General features: G+C 37.3%; 1 protein-coding gene across 6 annotated transcripts in view; it reads left to right on the top strand.

Moving 5' to 3' along the window:
* The window catches only part of nlrc5 (NLR family, CARD domain containing 5), a 48,059-nt gene extending 30,778 nt beyond the window's left edge, over positions 1-17,281 (top strand). For all 6 annotated transcript variants that reach the window (XM_082540727.1, XM_082540731.1, XM_082540730.1 and 3 more), the window contains 29 exons: positions 275-322; positions 428-457; positions 552-635; positions 730-813; positions 1,820-1,909; positions 2,072-2,131; positions 2,574-2,657; positions 2,795-2,878; positions 3,282-3,371; positions 3,488-3,553; positions 4,907-4,990; positions 5,557-5,634; positions 5,788-5,874; positions 6,011-6,064; positions 6,229-6,276; positions 6,550-6,633; positions 6,730-6,813; positions 10,566-10,640; positions 10,788-10,865; positions 10,980-11,063; positions 11,557-11,646; positions 11,763-11,846; positions 13,170-13,253; positions 13,527-13,610; positions 13,708-13,791; positions 13,886-13,963; positions 14,920-15,003; positions 15,155-15,238; positions 15,344-17,281. In XM_082540727.1, coding sequence (XP_082396853.1) covers positions 275-322; positions 428-457; positions 552-635; positions 730-813; positions 1,820-1,909; positions 2,072-2,131; positions 2,574-2,657; positions 2,795-2,878; positions 3,282-3,371; positions 3,488-3,553; positions 4,907-4,990; positions 5,557-5,634; positions 5,788-5,874; positions 6,011-6,064; positions 6,229-6,276; positions 6,550-6,633; positions 6,730-6,813; positions 10,566-10,640; positions 10,788-10,865; positions 10,980-11,063; positions 11,557-11,646; positions 11,763-11,846; positions 13,170-13,253; positions 13,527-13,610; positions 13,708-13,791; positions 13,886-13,963; positions 14,920-15,003; positions 15,155-15,238; positions 15,344-15,425 — 2,230 coding nt within the window. In that variant the 3' untranslated portion in view covers positions 15,426-17,281. The remainder of the gene's footprint in view (positions 1-274; positions 323-427; positions 458-551; positions 636-729; positions 814-1,819; positions 1,910-2,071; positions 2,132-2,573; positions 2,658-2,794; positions 2,879-3,281; positions 3,372-3,487; positions 3,554-4,906; positions 4,991-5,556; positions 5,635-5,787; positions 5,875-6,010; positions 6,065-6,228; positions 6,277-6,549; positions 6,634-6,729; positions 6,814-10,565; positions 10,641-10,787; positions 10,866-10,979; positions 11,064-11,556; positions 11,647-11,762; positions 11,847-13,169; positions 13,254-13,526; positions 13,611-13,707; positions 13,792-13,885; positions 13,964-14,919; positions 15,004-15,154; positions 15,239-15,343) is intronic.
* Positions 17,282-17,480: the final 199 nt, after the last annotated feature.

Genomic DNA, 17,480 nt, shown 5'->3' with positions numbered 1-17,480 from the left:
TTATATGTTTGTATTTTAGTAAGTTCCATTAAGAGGGGATTCTTATACATATTTAAACATTTTTTTAAAGTAACGCAATTGTTACTTTTCCTCGTAATTAGTTGCTTTTATAATATTGTGACTCAGTTACTAACTCGGTTACTTTGTTGAAGAAGTAACTAGTAACTATAACTAATTACTTTTTCAAAGTAACTTGCCCAACACTGGTCATATAGTTTTACAGTAATCAGTCAGGTTAATTATAATTGGCTGTTGTGCTCTGTTGGTTTTACAGTGGCGGAGGCAAAGAGGAAGTCAATCTAAAGTTCTGCCCAGATGAAAGGTAGAAGACCTGCATCTATGCAAACGTTCACACAGTCTGATTCTTGTTGTCTCCGTTTAGTTTTTCTGTTTAATAATCTAACTCTCTACTGTATTTCTATGTCAGTGATGACAAGCAGCAGCTGAAGATGTTCCGGTACAGTGAGCAAATAAAGACATGAAAGAAAAGTACAAATCTGACCTCTGACTATGAATACAAAAGAATGATCCCCTTTTATTTTTCTTTCTAGAGTAAAGGACAGCAGCATCCTACCATCTGATATAACCAAAGTATGTAGAAAATTGGTCCAGAGTCGCTTCCATTGGGAGTTAGAGTAAGCTTTATTATTGTATATCTGCAAATTATTCAACAGTATTTAAAGTAGTGACTGAACACGTTCATGTTCATGCACTAATGTGTTCTGTCAGGTTATCTCAGTGTTCACTTACCGACAAAGCCATCAAGAATCTTCTCAAAGTGTTGCCAGAGATGACGTCACTGCAGAGACTCAAGTAAGGCATACACACTAATGCAAGTATTAATAATAACACTGGATTACAACCTGCAATAGACAGTCAGATTATGCGGATGTGCAGTAGGGAAAAGATGTGAAGATATGGAAAAAAGCTGCTGAGTACTTTTTAAAGGACACCCTACTGAGATTACTGAGCACAAAATTTGAATATTTGGAAGGTGATTTTAAGTGTAGTTATTTTTAACTAATGGGTATCTATGCTATTCCTATCACAGGGTATATGTTAGGTCCATAAAACAAAAAAATTATGGAAGATCACTATTGTTATAGGAGATTGCAGAACGTTGCAATCTCATCTACACTGCAAGGAGATTTGCAGAAATTCTGTTGTAATTTCACTTTATGCTGTCGACTCTAATTGGAAGTGTGATATTAGAAGTGTATAATTTTTCTCTAGACATATTCATTTAATTTTATTATATATAGTTTGTGACATTATGTAATTACCTTGTAGTTAACTGGAGAAAATCCTCTTACAGATAAAAAACATCAACAACATCAATGAAAATGTATAATTAAACCCTGCAAATAGTTAACAATAACTTTGAAATGCCTTTAGGTGTAATTCTTGGTCCTTTTTATTCAGTCTATAGATGAATTATTTATATTGATTCATTTTTGTCTTTATTTTTATACTGAAGTATTTAAAATTTAATGACTTTAAGAACAAAAAAATAGATTTGCAGATATTTATAAATTAAAAACTTTGATGTTTAATACATAATATCAGTATGTTTTTCTTTTACCATATATATGCTTCTGTCACTTACATATTTTGCCTTTGTGCATTTGGTGTCTTTATTATTCATTAACGCTATCAACCTACCAGAGACTACAGATGAAGTTTAGCCTGTATGGCTAAATCTGGCAAAGCAAATTGTGGCTTTTCTATGAACTATGTTTGGAAATTATTTTCAGACTGTGTAAGATACTAAGAACCTCATCAAATGAAATATACTATATTCATTCTGTATTCCTAATAGTGTCAGACAGAGCATCACATCTGCAACCGATGCACTCGAGCTGGTCAGCTGTTTGAATCACAGTCAGCGAGTGACGTCGGTTGAGCTCAGGTACAGTGAATACTTTTGTGGCACTCATCACAACACACCATGCCATATTTGAGTGTTCATGTGATGCTCCTTTCCCTACCACACTTTTTAGTTGTAGCTGCAATTACTTTAATTCTCTAACTGACCTGTTTTGGTTAATTGCTGCTTTGATCTCTTCTTTAGCCTTCGGGGTGACTCCTTCATCAATTTTGATACAGTGAAAGTGGAACAAGTGAGCTGCAGGTCTGTGATCCGCAACATTTTCACTGCTTACTGATGACTTAACAACATTTGTAGGTGTTTTCAGACCGCTCACTTTGTCACTTACCCAAGTATTCACGGCTCATGCACTATAGCAGTTTTAGCTGCTCATTTTAAACTGCATTTCAAGCTGTGTTTATTTTAGAATTTGACTGAAAATATATGTTGTCATTTTCTGTTTTATACATAGAACTGTAGAAATGCGCAGTTTAATTAAAGATTTTATGGTACTCATTGAAAAAGACAATATTATATAGTGTGAAGCACATTGGGTGTCCTGTATTTTACAATCTGCCAGTTTAATCACCGCAGAATTAGAAAGTTCAGGTAAAAGAGGGCATCTTACAATAATTACTATAACTAGTAATTAATCAACTTCATGTGCTATGTTTTTTTTTTGTCTCCCTGATTGTGTGTAACACAGGTTAACTCATTTTTGCCTGAAGGGTGACCACTTGAAGAAACTTCTTGAGATCCTGCAGCAGGGTCCCCAGCTTTCAGATCTTGAGTATGAGCCACACAAACATTTAGACACACAATCTTAGAATCATAACCACACACCCATGGAGCCATGGATAGTCCAGTGTTTTCTTCCTGAGCTTTTATCCAGTAAGGATGCTCAGCTCTGCTTTTCTTTCATCACAGTTTGTCAAGTAACCAGCTGGAAGATGAAGACGTGGGCTCTTTTGTGCATTCCCTACCAAGGCTAAAAATCAGCACCTATGTCAAGTAAGACTTTAAACATATTAAGTTCTATATTAAATATAGAGCAGAAGAGTAAAAAATACTTAAATGTACACGCACCACCGACTTTATTAGTTAACCTGTTTAAATGCTTGTTGACACAAATATCTAATCAGTCAGTGACATGACAGCAACATGTATTTAGGCATGTATATAAGGTGAAGATGCCCTAATGCAGTTCAAAGTGAACATCTGAATGGGTTAATAAAAAAGGTGATTTAAGTGATTCTGAACATGGCTAGGTGTACCTAATATATTGTCTGCTGAATATATAATAAATTAAACCTCAGGTAGACTGAGAGTATGAAGCTACAATATTTAGAAATGATGTGTATTGTAGTTAATGAGTAAAATATAGACTAATTCTTTTCTGAATCTTCATGTGCAGTCTCAGTAACAACAGACTGACCCAGCAGGGGCTGCTGGCTGTGGCCAGCACATTGTGTACCTGTGCTAATGTCTCTGGTGTGGAAGTGAGGTAAGTCTGCACAAAGGAAAGAAGTTAATGGAATTCTTCTAAGTAATCTATAATGAAATATTTGTCCATGTCTCTCTCTTTGTCCATGGACTCTACTTTCTGATGTCTGCTGGTAGCTTAGGAGAAGAAGAGCGATGCCTCATCTGGTTCAGACAAAATGAAACTCGGGAAAAAACTCTGAGGTAGGAGTTCCATCCAAAATTTCAAAACACTGACTCTGATCCTGAAACGGTGCCCGTATTAAATGGTAAATGGCCTGCATTTGTATAGCACTTTTCTAGTCCATAGGACCCCAAAGCGCTTCACACTACATTCAGTCATTCACCCATTCACACACACATTCACACACTGGCGATAGCAAGCTACATCGTAGCCACAGCTGCCCTGGGGCGCACTGACAGAGGCGAGGCTGCCGGACACAGGCGCCACCAGGCCCTCTGACCACCACCAGTAGGCAAACATGGGGTTAGTATCTTGCCCAAGGATATTTGGCATGCAGCCAGGAAGCAGCCTGGGATCGAACCACCGACCTTCTGATTAGTGGCTGACCTGCTCTGCCACCTGAGCTACAACCACTGAGTCACTTTGATGAGGTGAGCACAGTGACTCGAGTAAAAACACAGAATTCACACCTACTGGTTTTTTGCTGTATACAGCAAAAAAGAAACCAGTAAAAATTTTAAACATTTTCATTTCAGATAAAGTAAAAAAAAAAAAATGAGCTGATGAACTCATTAACACTCATGAAACTTTAGCACTAAAGTTTAGTGCTAAAGCACAATAGCCCTAAGTGGTGAAAGTCACCACTTAGGGCAACGTAGACAGGAAATTTGAAGAGTGTTAAAATGTTGAGAGGAGGCGTGAACTAATGCAGACGTGCAGAGCTCCATGCAGCACTAGTGTGCAGACAGAAAAGAACAAAAGGAAACTTACATGTGGTCTGATTGTATAAGTCAACAGCTGATGTATTCAAAGTAACAAAGTGTCATTGTGAAAAAAAAACAGACTCTCTCCTTTGGCTTTGTAATTTTTCCTGCGTGAGCAGCACAGGAAACATCTCACCGGTATGCACAGATATGTGAACTCTCTCTACATCTGAAGGTTCATGCACTGAGTCGGTAAACTGACTGACTGCATCAGCAAAGATGAACGGCTGAAAACTTCTAAATCCAGCTTGCACACTGTGGGCGACAAGGAACTGACTTTGCATGTCAGAAGTAGAGCTGAGCATAGCAGTGAACCTTAGAATGTGGTTGTAAATATTCGAAGACATAATTAGTTTCTGGTGTCTGATCGATTTTAGCAGCTCTGAAAGTACCTTCCTTAACTCTAGCACTCACAGTAACAAGGGTTCAGCGTCCTCCAGCTCTCAATAAACGTCCAGTATATAATACTATTACAATGTAATTTGGGGGCTTAGTAGAGGTTAAGGCCTTTTAAAGATTTTAGTACATTTTGGATTTGGCACTAACTTTGCAAAAATCTAAATTTCTTTATGCTTTTTTTTTGCCTTCTCTGCTTTATTTCTCCATCAGAATCAGGGAAGGTAGTTTGAAGCATGAACATCTGATCCGATTAGCAGAGATTGTGTCCAGTTGTCCCCATCTGGCCAAAGTGGAGTAAGTATCCCTCAATCTTAAGACAAATTTTTGGGTTTCATCAGATAAAAACAATGGCCTCTTTTTAATTAGTTATTACACTTAATAAAACTGGTTCATAAACTGACTTCTTGTAAAATATGGAAAGATCACAACAAGGCCATATTTCTTTGTTAACATTTTAGATTTGAAACTACCAGCAAGAAATTGCCTGATTAATGATCAAGTCACTGACCTCACAGCCCATTGCTCATTCAGTGGTGCTAGTTTCAGATATTGTGCAAATGTACTGTTTATAAGGTTGGAAAAACCTGCAGTCAGCTAAGATTGAAGAAGTCACTTGGATGAGTGACGAAACGTTTCTCCCACTTAAAACGCTAAGATGAACCTTTTTGGGATTTTCTTACCAGGATGATTGAGCATGCATTAAGACAGCAAGGAACTGATTAGAAATGCATCTATTATTTATTAAAAGTCTCTTTATGCTAAGAGTCTCAGGGTATTCAGGGTTTAACCTTCCTTTCTGGCCTCCATTATCTAACCATGATCAGAAAGTACATAGTGATATGTCTGTGGTTCATCTGCAGATTAAACCACAGCTTACTGGAGCAGACTGAACATTTCCTACAGCTGCTGAGCTTCAGTCAAAGTGGATGTGTTTTCAGGTGAGACAAAAGAATCTTTACTATTATCTCTTTTGTCAATGTTTTCAGGCTTTTTTCAAACTACAACTTATCCAAATCAGTCATGGCTGTTCAGTGAACGGCTGTTAAAGCATTGAATTATAATGAGTGTATTACACGTGCTTTTCTACTCAGTATTGAGGAGCGTTGGATCAGCGCTGAGAAAGCGGTTGGATTAATGCTCCACTGTTTGCAACTCAATAGCAATATTCAAACTGTCAGGTAAGATATGCATATAGATGCAAATGAACACAGATGTCAGGAAATGCTCCTTTTAAACAAATCAAACATATTGTAACATTCCCCAAATAAAGATACAGTATGTGTGTCAAAGCTGTGAACTATATTCATTTTCCAGGATTCATCAAAACACACTCCACCTGACCAGTTCCACTGGACTGACGACAGATAGGTAATGATTATTGTTTAATGATTGTTATATAGACAGCAGCTGTACTCTTCAGGAGTTTATTGATTAAAGTGTAAATATAAAATAACAGTTATTTTGAATTTAATGTTTCTAGAAATCAAATGATTCCGATTTTTGATTTGTGTCTTTTGCTTGTTTGTTTGCAGTGATCTCTCTGGAAATGCAGCTCAATCGAGTGCCATAAAGAAAATTGGGTGCTTTTTTATTTTATACATTATATTTTACATTTTCATGATACCTGCAAGGAATGCACACTTTGATTACAGCCTCCACGCACTGCTATATTACTCAGTGTATATGCTATATATTTAGCTTTCCTTGCAGGAAAAAAGAAAAAGCCCACTGTTGTAAAGGTTGTTCTTTTTTCCTAGTAAATTGTATTAATTTACACCACACTCTGGCTGAATTCCTTTGAAAGTAAAGACAGTATAAAGGAAAAACGAATTCCTCTTATCTCTCTGCTTTAGCCTTGTGGACTGTGCAGTAAATGTGTATCAGCTTGCAGCCATAGAGAGCGTCATCCTCAGTTGTCCATTTCTGACAGAACTGGAGTAAGTAGTCACATTTCAGTATTTAACATTGGCATGTGCTCTGTAGTACTCAAGGGAAATAAATTAGTAAAAAAAAAAATGTTTGTTCCCATTCAGGTTTTCCCACAACAGCCTCGGTGTAGAGGGAGCTGAGTTTCTCTGTTCTGTTCTTCCCCGGTTGCCCAATCTCACTTCACTCAGGTCAGAACCTTTTCAAATTTGACCAACCTGACTTTTAAAGATCTCCTATAACAACTATTTTCTCTGTCATCCACAATATTGCTTCCAAAGAGAGTGATGTGACTGTGCTCGAGACATTGTCACAGGTCTTCCTGCAGCCTAACACAATTCAGCACTTAAAGTGAGCAACACATTTTAGAACTTGTCCGAAGCATTTTTAGAACATTAATTTTCAATTCCCCTATTGATTCATTCATTTAGCAACACTCTTCCACTGGACATTACAAATACCTACATGGCCAATGCTCCATTCAGGATATCTGGGAAATTAGAGCATTCATAAAAATAATAATGATAATAATATAAAAAAGCAGCTGTGGATTGCATGATTCCAAAACCTTGAAAAGGTGGCCATATCTCAGATTGTCATAACTGCTGTTAGGATTTTATAATGTTCCCAATTTAAGGAGGAATTATAACACTTTCCTCTGTTTCCCTTTGTTCGGTCACCATCAGTACTGCTAATGACTGCTCCACAGCGCTACCTATAGTGCTGTGCAAAAGTAATGAGCCACCCTTTATTTCTTTGTAATATGTTTCCAGCAAACCAGATTTTCTTGTACCTGAACGTTTTTGTAGGAGTGTTTTTTATTCAGCCATTTAACACTGACTCATGGATTGTTCAAACGCAGAAAAGACACTCAAGTTGAACCAGTGCTGTGCCTACACATAAAACTTGGCAAAGAACTATTTTCATTACTAGCAGCCTGGAGCATAATTTGTTCTCATTTAGTTGATAAATGTCAAAGCTAGCACAGTTTCAAAGGCATAAAACAGTATTTTTCACCAATACAGTAGTTCCCAACGAGCTTTTAGTCAGAAACTTGGTATATGTATTTAACAAGTGTAGTGAAGACGTGGAGGAAGAAGTGACAGGCTCATAAAAAACCCAAATATATAAGCCATTCTTGGTGAGCAGTGTTGGTCAAGTTACTTGAAAAAAGTAATCAGTAACTAATTGCTGATTACTTCCCCCAAAAAGTAATCCCGTTACTTTACTGATTACTTATTTTTAAAAGTAATTAATTACTTAGTTACTTAGTTACTTTTTAAAAACACGATTTACAACCTGAAGAGGTGATAAAGCGATAGATCTTTCAGCCCAATTCTACCTTTTCTGCATAACCCATCATACAAAATGTAATCAAATGGAAAAGTCTCTTTTTTTAACTTGTTTTATCAGTTTTAATCTTTTAACTTTATGCATCAAGCAAAAATGTAATTATATGCAACATTCTCTGACTTGAATAAATTAGTTTAACATTTAAACCTATTTTCTGCACATTCCAGCACATAAAATAAAATAGTTTTTGTGTTTACACTCACTCTTTCAAATAGATGCAAGTAAAACACAGCAGAAAATAAATAAAGTCAAAGACTCAGCGGTCCTGTTGCTCTATTTTCGCCTGTAAAGCAGGACTGCGGTAGGCGGAGGTTTGCCCTGGTGCAGGTGTGTCGTGGTCAGTTGAAGAATCCGCGAGTTTCTCTGTGAGTTTCCCATTACGTCGTAGCGCACTCGGTGCTTGCTTGGAAGTTTAGGGGGGTTTTTTCGCTGTAAAAATAAGTTTTCTTCCCACGCACGATGGACGCTAATGTTTTTGTCACTTTTTATGGAATCAAACTCAAAGTAAGGTCAGTACTTCCACGCTTTAAATGCTGCACGCTCATACTCTCTCCCACAATCGATATGTGATCCATTGTTGATCTGCACACAGCTGTTTTCACAAAGGTCACACTCGCTTACGTCACTGTCATGAGACATTCTCGCAAAAAATCACGGTTTTAGTAACGCAGTAATGCAGCGTTCCTACGGGAAAGTAACGGTAATCTAATTACCGTTTTTGCAATAGTAATCCCTTACTTTACTCGTTACTTGAAAAAAGTAATCAGATTACAGTAACGCGTTACAAGTAACGCGTTACTGCCCATCTCTGTTGGTGAGGCCCAGAATAAAGGCCCAGTATGATAAATAAACACCTTTCCCTTCACACCCCCTGGTGAACTGTTTTCATGATCTTCTGTGGACAGGGGGATCCAATGTAGAGGCTCACTGCTCAAAGTAATGTAAAGTAATTAAAAGTGATGCAGTAAATTACTTAATTTCTCACCAAAGGAAGGATTTGTTACAATATTCGTTACATTACTTTCATGTTACTCTGTATAATGATCTAAATGCATTGTCACCAGTGTTGGGCAAGTTACTTTGAAAAAGTAATTAATTATAGTTACTAGTTACTTCTTCAAAAAAGTTAGTAACTAAGTTACAAGATTCTAAAAGTAATTAACTACTTGAAAAGTAACTATTGCGTTACTTTAAAAAAAATGTTTATCCCTCTGGGGTCCAGGGTAGAATTGGCCATTTTAACTACCTTTGATGTTTCCTCCATATTTCACCTTTAAAAACTATTTACTTTGCCTTGTTTGGTATCATCCTTTTCAGCACAACCTCACGTGTCTGAATTTACAGTTATGTTTTCATTTTGACATACTGTGTTAACACAATTGAGCTAAAATCAAACAAAAAACATCAAATCAGAGTAGAAAAAGTGATATTTTTTACTGTAACAACCACAAACATGTTTAATGAAACATATTTCATAACTTTAAATGCAAAAATAAATTGTCAATCTTAAAATCCTATCCTAAAGTTTTGCAAACAACAAAGTTATTTGCAGCCATTTACATTTTACCCTTTTTTTAATAACCATTTCAAACTATTTACAGAACAATCAGCTGTTCTGCATTCAATAAGATGTCACACAAATTATTTGTGCCACTCCAAATATTTCTGTCCACTATGAAGGAGAACATCACAGCCTGATACCTGCAGGTCTGACAGCAGCAGGTGTATCACTCCTCCTGTTTTCATTCAGCAGTCACCTCATTGTTCTGACACACAACACAAAACTATCCACACCACTACACTAACTACACAAGACAACACATTAACTACACGCTCCAAACATGCTAAACGTCGCAAATTTCTCACATCTCAAAACTCGCTCTCTCTCTTTTTCTGCTGTCTCTCTCTCTCTCTCTCCCTCTCGCCGTCACTCCTAAAACTTCCCCCTCTTCCTAAACAACCAAATGTCATGTTGCCATATCATTTTTTGATCGGTCAACATGGTACATTTTTCCACCAACACGAACAGGCTGTTTTTTGTTTTAATTTTTTTGCTCATAAGCAGAGAGTGCTCGCTGCGCTGTCCTTAGACAGTAAACGTGACGAAACTATTGAGGAAAAAACAGGCGTATATATTGTTTATCATGACTCTGGTTTTACGTGGCCCATCAACACAATTTAAAAACTGGTATATATCACCTTGTTGCTTTGTCATCTTTAAGTGGTCATGTGATTGGCTTACCACGACTACTTTATTCTTCCTCAGTCAAACAGCAGCACTCATGCGATTGTTTTGCCCCCTTAGCTCCAGGTGTTGTGCCAAAAAGTGATCGTCTACCAGCTGATTGTAGCACAAACACAAGAAAAATAAAGGCTTGTTAGATGTTTTTTGTTTTTTTCCTTTTTGTCTGTCTGGCCTATTGAGCCTTTGTAATGCAAGTAGCAACATAAGTAAATGTAATGTAATACTAAATTTAGTAATATAGTAGTAATATATTACTGAAAAATGTAATGTGATTACAGTAAGAGTTACTTCAGAATGTGTTACACCGAGCACTGGGGGGCTCTAACCATCCTCTGTTTCTTCCAGTCTGTCGGGTCATCAGATTAGTGAGACGGCAGCTCAGAATATGACCAGGTTTCTGCCCTGTCTACGATCACTTAAGTAAGCATTTATGATATATAAGATGAGTGTGGATGTACATGACTGTGTGAAAAATAATGTCTAGAATATGAACTTATATTTAGGCTGCTGTAAAATGTTACACACAGTGAATAAACATTTGTTCACAATGGAACTTTTCTGCTGTAGTCTTTCCCACTGTGTTTTGCCTGGAGGACTGCAGCTCATTGAAGCACTGGGACAGTGTGTTATTCTTGAAGACCTTTGGTAAGGCATGCACACACACACAGATACAACAATACAGCTGTTTTTTCTGTTGGATAAAATAAAGAAGCTGTTAAAAAATGTCCGTTTTTTTCTGTGTTTTCTGTGCACCCTAAGTTTGGATTCTGTGGCACTGAATGAGGAGAGCAGGATGTGTCTGGCACGAGCTCTAAAACATATCAACTCTATTCGCCGTCTCAGGTAAGAAACACTCTCTGTTTCTTTGCAGTAGTCAGAATCCAAGAGCTAAAGTAAATCTTGGTTTGTTCTTTACCACATAGTCTTCAGGATTTATTGAACAGAGATCAAAACTCTTCCAGGCAGACATCTTTGCTGTTTTCACCACAGTGCACTTCACTCTGCATTTACACTATAATGCACATGATGCTTTTTGTTGGCCAATGTTGGTGCTGTTTGTCATACCAGCATGTCATCAGGCTCTTATGAACCTCGTAATTAATTAGTAGGATCTGATCCTACTAATCCCCCCACCGCAGGGACAAATTTGTCCCTTATCGTTCCCAGTTCTCTCATAGCACTAAGCTGTAAAATGTAGCTGGCAAGGTGCCTGGTCAGCATATGTCAAAGCCTTTTATGCATTTCTAACATACAGATCATATTCCCATGGCTATAAATCCTCATCAAAATACACATCTACCTAACATAACTAATACATTTTGTGTGTGTGTACCAGGCTGAATGAGATTGTCACAGCAATGGACAATCTCAGCGTTCTGGATCTCCTGGCTGCCACGAAGGGACACGCACATTTAGAGCAGATAGAGTGAGTCTTTCATTCATACCTAGCGCTCACTGGACATTACCATTCACCTTCTGTCAGTCTGTCATTAAAAAAAGAAGAAGCTTGGCTTTGAGAATGTTGGATTTGCTCTTTCTCAGGTTGGGGGGCTGGAGGATGGCTTGCAGAGGAATAGAAGAGCTGAACAGGCTCATTCCGAACTGGAAAGAGCTCAGGAAGATAAAGTATGTACACAGGGGGTGGAAAACATAGAAAGTTTGTATTTTACTGATCTCCAAAACCCTTTAGCTGCATTTCCAACATGTTTTCTCCAGGATATGTTCACCTTCACCCCAAGAGAAATAGTAATATTTTTATTAATGCTTTAAAATACTTTGTTTATGTCACATGACCAATCTTCTGTAGATTATACTCATGCCGAGTTCCATTTATCCTGTCATATACAACATGAGTGTGAAGTAGTTTCTTTGCCTTTTTTGTAAACAATCCAATAATAAAAATATTAGTACATGCTGGGCCATAAATCAGAACCACAGGTTGAGACGTGCAAGTCATTCAGAATGTTACAGCAATTTTATCGTTCCTTTATGGGGACCAACTGTTTGCACTATGCAGCAGGTTCGTCCTTCCAAGTGTGTTTGACTGACAGCCACAAAATGTCTACAGGCTCAAGATGTTTTTCATATTACCGTCCCTTATGCTTTTATGCTTATTTTTTTTAAAGAGAATGGTCTTTTTATGCTTATACTTCATATTTACATATCCAGCTCCAGTTTGAACCCCTGAAGTACTCATTTAAATGTGCACAAGTTAAACTCTTTGGCTTGAATGAAAGCTTCCCAAAATTTGATGAAGAAATTTGCAACTTTGTTGCCTCCACTGGGCTCACTGTCTCTACTTCCTTCCACTTTTATTTGTAGATCCCAATGAATAATTGTTGTGGCAAGCAGTAAACCTATACACATCAAGTAAACTGAAGGAATTCTGAATCTGAGGTTGCATAGCCAGAAACAATGACCCAGATTAAATTCAATCCAAAGTTCTTCCAGTAACTAATGCAATCTATGCCATAAGGACAAAAGTACTGGGCCAAATCTCGTAATCTTTGAATTCAGGTGTTTTCAGTCCATTTGCCACACATCAAATCAATCAATCAAATCAAGCACCCAACCATGCAGTATGTCTTTGCAAACAGTTGTGAAAGAACAAGTCAAGTCAGCTTGTGAAATTTCTTTGGTCCTAAATATTCCGTGATCAGTTGTAAATGATATTATTGCAAAGTTGAAGCGTTTAAGTAGTTTATGGCACAGTTTCAAAAGGGTTTCCAGTTACCTATAGAGAAGATTTAATTGAGCTATATCAATCCACTGTAATGTGTAGGGTGTCTATTATCCATATAATTTAAAAGTAAAGTTTGAGTTAGGTTTGGCGCCATCAAGTGGAATAATCAAAAAAACAAACTATTGACAGAACACTTTACATGGTCCATTAACAGTTATTAAAAATGAGTAAATTTGCTTTTCTTGCTGTGTGTGTTTATCCTCCAGGCTGTCAAAGAACCTTATCAGTGACCAATCAGGAGAGAAGCTGCTTGAGGCTTTGAAAGCCTGCAGCCACCTGGAGGAGCTCTGGTGAGAATGCATTTCATTCCTGTAAATGTGCTTTTGGCATTTGATTGCAACACTGTGCAAGAGTTTGCATGTGCATGCATTTGGCTAAAGAAGTGCACAAAATAAGCCCTCAAAACTTTTGAGTGAACATTTTAATCTTCAAAATTGTTTATTTTCCTTGGAAAAGCTGAGTTTTATATATTTGGCTATATCATTAATTGGCATTTAACTCAAGCAACTCAAAGATTGTTTTAAAATGTACATATTTATATGTCTTTTTGTGCACTCTTCCAGTCTGTCCGATAACAAACTGGGAATCCTCACTGCTGCCAGGATGGCCCTCATTTTCCCATCACTGACACACCTCAGTGTGTTAGAGTAAGTCTCACACAGTGTTACATGTTCTTATTGATATGTGTTTCTCCCCTCACTTATTCAGCCTTTTTGTTCTTCTGTATTTCTGTGTCATTTATAGCATTTCGCTCAACCACATTGACCATGAAGGCTCCAATAGCCTTTCCAAAGCCATAATGTGCATGAAGAACCTCAAAAAGATTAAGTAAGACTCATTTGCTTTGATTATTTTCAGAATCACAGCTCACACAGATGACTACACTTACTGATTGTTTTTTGTCTTTTGCACAATAATTCAGCCTGACCTCTGTTGGGACTTCAGAGCTGCGTCCTGTTGTAGCCAGTCTGGCTCACTGTCCCCTCATACAGGAAGTTGGGTAAGATAAAGCAAAGTGATCAAACATTTAATAATCTGGTGCTGTTCTGTGTTCTACTCATGGACATGTCAGTTCTATAAGAGTTGGCACACACTGTATGTAATGATTTGTCAATCTTGTAAACTCATGTTTTATTCACAATAGAAAACACATCAAAGGTTTTAACTGAAATGTAGCATTTAAGAAAAATATTAGCTCCTTTTAAAGTTACTATGATCACATATGGCTTCTTCTTTACATGCACTAACTTGCACTTGTAGATGAATCACAAACAGTGATTTCTGGAAGTATTCCTGAGGGAGTTCTGTGAGAGAAGCATGCCTGTTTTTAATGCATTTCCATCCGAGGGAACAAAGATCACAGGCATCCAATACTGATGTTTGACCTTGTCCCTTGCACACAGGGATTTCTCCAAATCTACTCAATCTTTCTGATGATGTCATGCACTGTATGAGAAGATATTCAGGGTTTTTTTTATTGCAGATTGTTCAGCCTCTGTCCATCACTGCTTCTTTTTATACCCCACTATGTGACCAACCCATTGCATTTTAACCTAATTATTTGCTAAATGGTCTCCACATGTTTCTTTATAATGCCACTTTCTTTTCCACCCTTTTGTTGCCCTTGTCCCAGCTGAGACACTGTGAACCCATCAAATACAAAATGAGTAAATATTTTTCTCAGTTTAAACACTGGATGTTTTCTATTGCCGCTTATGAACAGAATATGGATTGAACTCTGCAGATTATTTCATTCTGTTTTTGCCTAAATTTTACACAGCACCACACGTTTTAAGGAATTGATTATTTAATTATTTAAGGTATTGTTGTACATAACACTCTAGTTTTTAATTAAAAGTAATTTATGATATTCGCATCTTAGGATAACATTTTTGCGTGATGCTTCAGCTTCTGTTCATCAAACCTCTCTCTCTCTATGTCTTGGTGTCTGTCTAGTCTGGGTTGGAATAACTGTCGTGATGAAGTGGCACTGGAAGTGGCCAGGGTTTTGCCTTTCTGTCATACGCTGACTCAGATAGAGTGAGTAAAACACACACATAAAGACCCGCAACTGCAAGAGTTTTGCTTTTTTCATTCCACTTTTCATTTAGGCTTTCTTATATTTATAAAACCAATAAGGAAAACAACTCTTGTCTCAGTACATGAGAGATTAAGTGTTTATTTCTCACAGTCTCGAGTGCAACAGCTTGAGTGTTTCTGGAGCGGAGGCCCTGCTTAAGGCCTTAAGGTTCTGCCCTGCTCTGCAACTCATCAGGTAAACTTCCTGCACTGCTAGACCTGCATTATCCAAGGAAACCTTATTAATTTCTAATGTTGTGGTAATGTTCTGGCCTTTATAAGTTATTGAACTTGGTTTCAGACTCTGGAAGAACAAAATCTCTGACGGTGATGTCCATAGGCTCGGTCTAAGGGACAGAAGGATGAATTTCTCTTCCACCTGATATGATCTGCACTGCTTGACAGTTGAGAAGCACAATTCCAGTTCATCAGCACCAGTGCAGACGAACAGTCCAGTACTTTTTCTGCCAACACTGACTTAAAAATCTGTGAGAATTTTATTTATTTTTTTTTTTTGCTTGAAGTGTTTTGGGTGGTTTTTTTCTAAGTGCTGCTCTATTGAAACACGGCTGTACAGTTGAAATAAGTTTGTTAGAACAAGAAGAAATAATGTATTTTTGAAACTATTTAAATCCCTGACTTTGCACTGATTGGCCTTTGGTTTCACAAAGCAGGAGACGGGTGGAAGCCACTGAAACCTTTTTTTCAAAAGCTGCTGTCAGATTAACAGGGGAGCACACAAAGAGGTTTATGGACACAAATTGGGAGAGGTGGCACGCTCAGCTGATCAGTAGAACACCACACTAGATTTTGAACAAAAAGTGTTTTCTTCAAAGCCACTGAAATAACACACTTACTTTTGTAATCAGTCGTAATAATCAGCAGTAGAATTAGTTTTTTTTACGGTAGAGGGTATACTGTCATCACCTTCCCAGGCAGGCGAGTAGGTGGGCGAGGACACCCAAGTGAGTGATGCTGAGAGACTGGCCAGCTGCTTCCTGTTTTATCATTGAATTCCTGGGAGAAAGGAAAAACACACACATAAACAAAGCAGGTCCCGCCTGTTCACTTTTAACTAATCTATCACACTCATGACTAAATTCTTCCCTACTGAATTGAACAGATAATATTTTACTGTTATAACGGGACTACAGTATTTCCCATATGACGTGATCATTTCAAACTTGTTACAATAAAATTAGAAAAAATCACAAAGTACATTAAAGATGGCTTTTAAAAAAAAGATTACACTAACTTATGTATGCACTTAAAAAAGTGTGAAATCACTAAACCTGTGTTGAGCCCCGCCTTTCAGTAGCACACCACTGAGCTCCCAAACTGCTGTGAAAATAAAGGCCACACTGTGTTATTTTCCTGTGAGGAAATGATGAATATATCTTTGCAGACTCTGATACGAGGAGTCAATTTGCATTGTGGAATGTTTACAATAATTAGAGGCCACATTACTGAAAACACAAGAAATCACAAAGTCACAGTAAAAGAAGAGTTACCTGCTCCTATGGTGACTCTAGGTCGTGGTCTCTATCCAATGTGCGTATTTATTTCTGCTGTTTATCATAGGAGGACACAAGAAATTGTATGTATTTATTGAGCTGTGATTGAATCAGGGTTAAAATTTTTAAAAAGAAACATTTTTATAGGAATGTATTTGCTTTGTGACCAAAAGAAGATACTGTAATTTTTGCAGGTCGCACCAGTTGTATTTCTGACTTTCTAAAGTCATGTTGATGCTTTGATTTCTGAATGTAATGCACCTTATTCCTTTCTCTTTTCCTGTGTGTAATTGTCCGTTTTTTTGTTTTGTTTTGTTTATTTTTCCTTTGATTTTTGGAGCAACACTGGCTCTTACTGAAAGGATTTAAAATTGCTTATTTGTTAAATATAGTTTTTGAAAGGTTTGTGTGCAGGTTGCGCTTGACAGAAAAATTGCAGATACTTTTGATATTCCCTGACTATGAGTTGCATTAAGATGTGACCTGCTAATTAGAAAACTTTAAATTGAGTTTCTATTTTTTGTTATGTCAGCGGTTTTATAAAGTATGATGTTAAATTTAAACAGGTCAACAAGACACAAACTCAGCAAAATCTGCTCTAGCAATACATGCCAGTTAAATAAAGTCTAATACAAAAATATGCACCTCAACTATAATATACAACTTAAAAAAATTCTGGTTTGTTCTCAATGTCAACAATTAAAAGTTGATACCTGATTGCTTTATGCTTTGTCTTTACATCGTTTTGGTGTAGATTAGGTCATCTTACGTCCTGCTCATTGTGGAAAGCACAATTTATACCTCTCCTGTTTCCTTGTCAGCGGCACCAGCAGCTGCGTTCGCAGCTGTGGACGTCAGTGAAATGTTATCATTTATGTTCGCTTTCCGCCCTCTTGTGGTTAACAGTGGTACTGCAGAATGGGC

This window comes from Aulonocara stuartgranti, assembly GCF_965226115.1.
Source record: "Aulonocara stuartgranti genome assembly, chromosome: 7".
In the NCBI taxonomy this organism is placed as follows: domain Eukaryota; kingdom Metazoa; phylum Chordata; class Actinopteri; order Cichliformes; family Cichlidae; genus Aulonocara; species Aulonocara stuartgranti.
Note: the sequence above shows the minus strand (reverse complement) of the source record. Positions and strands in the feature narration are given on the sequence as shown.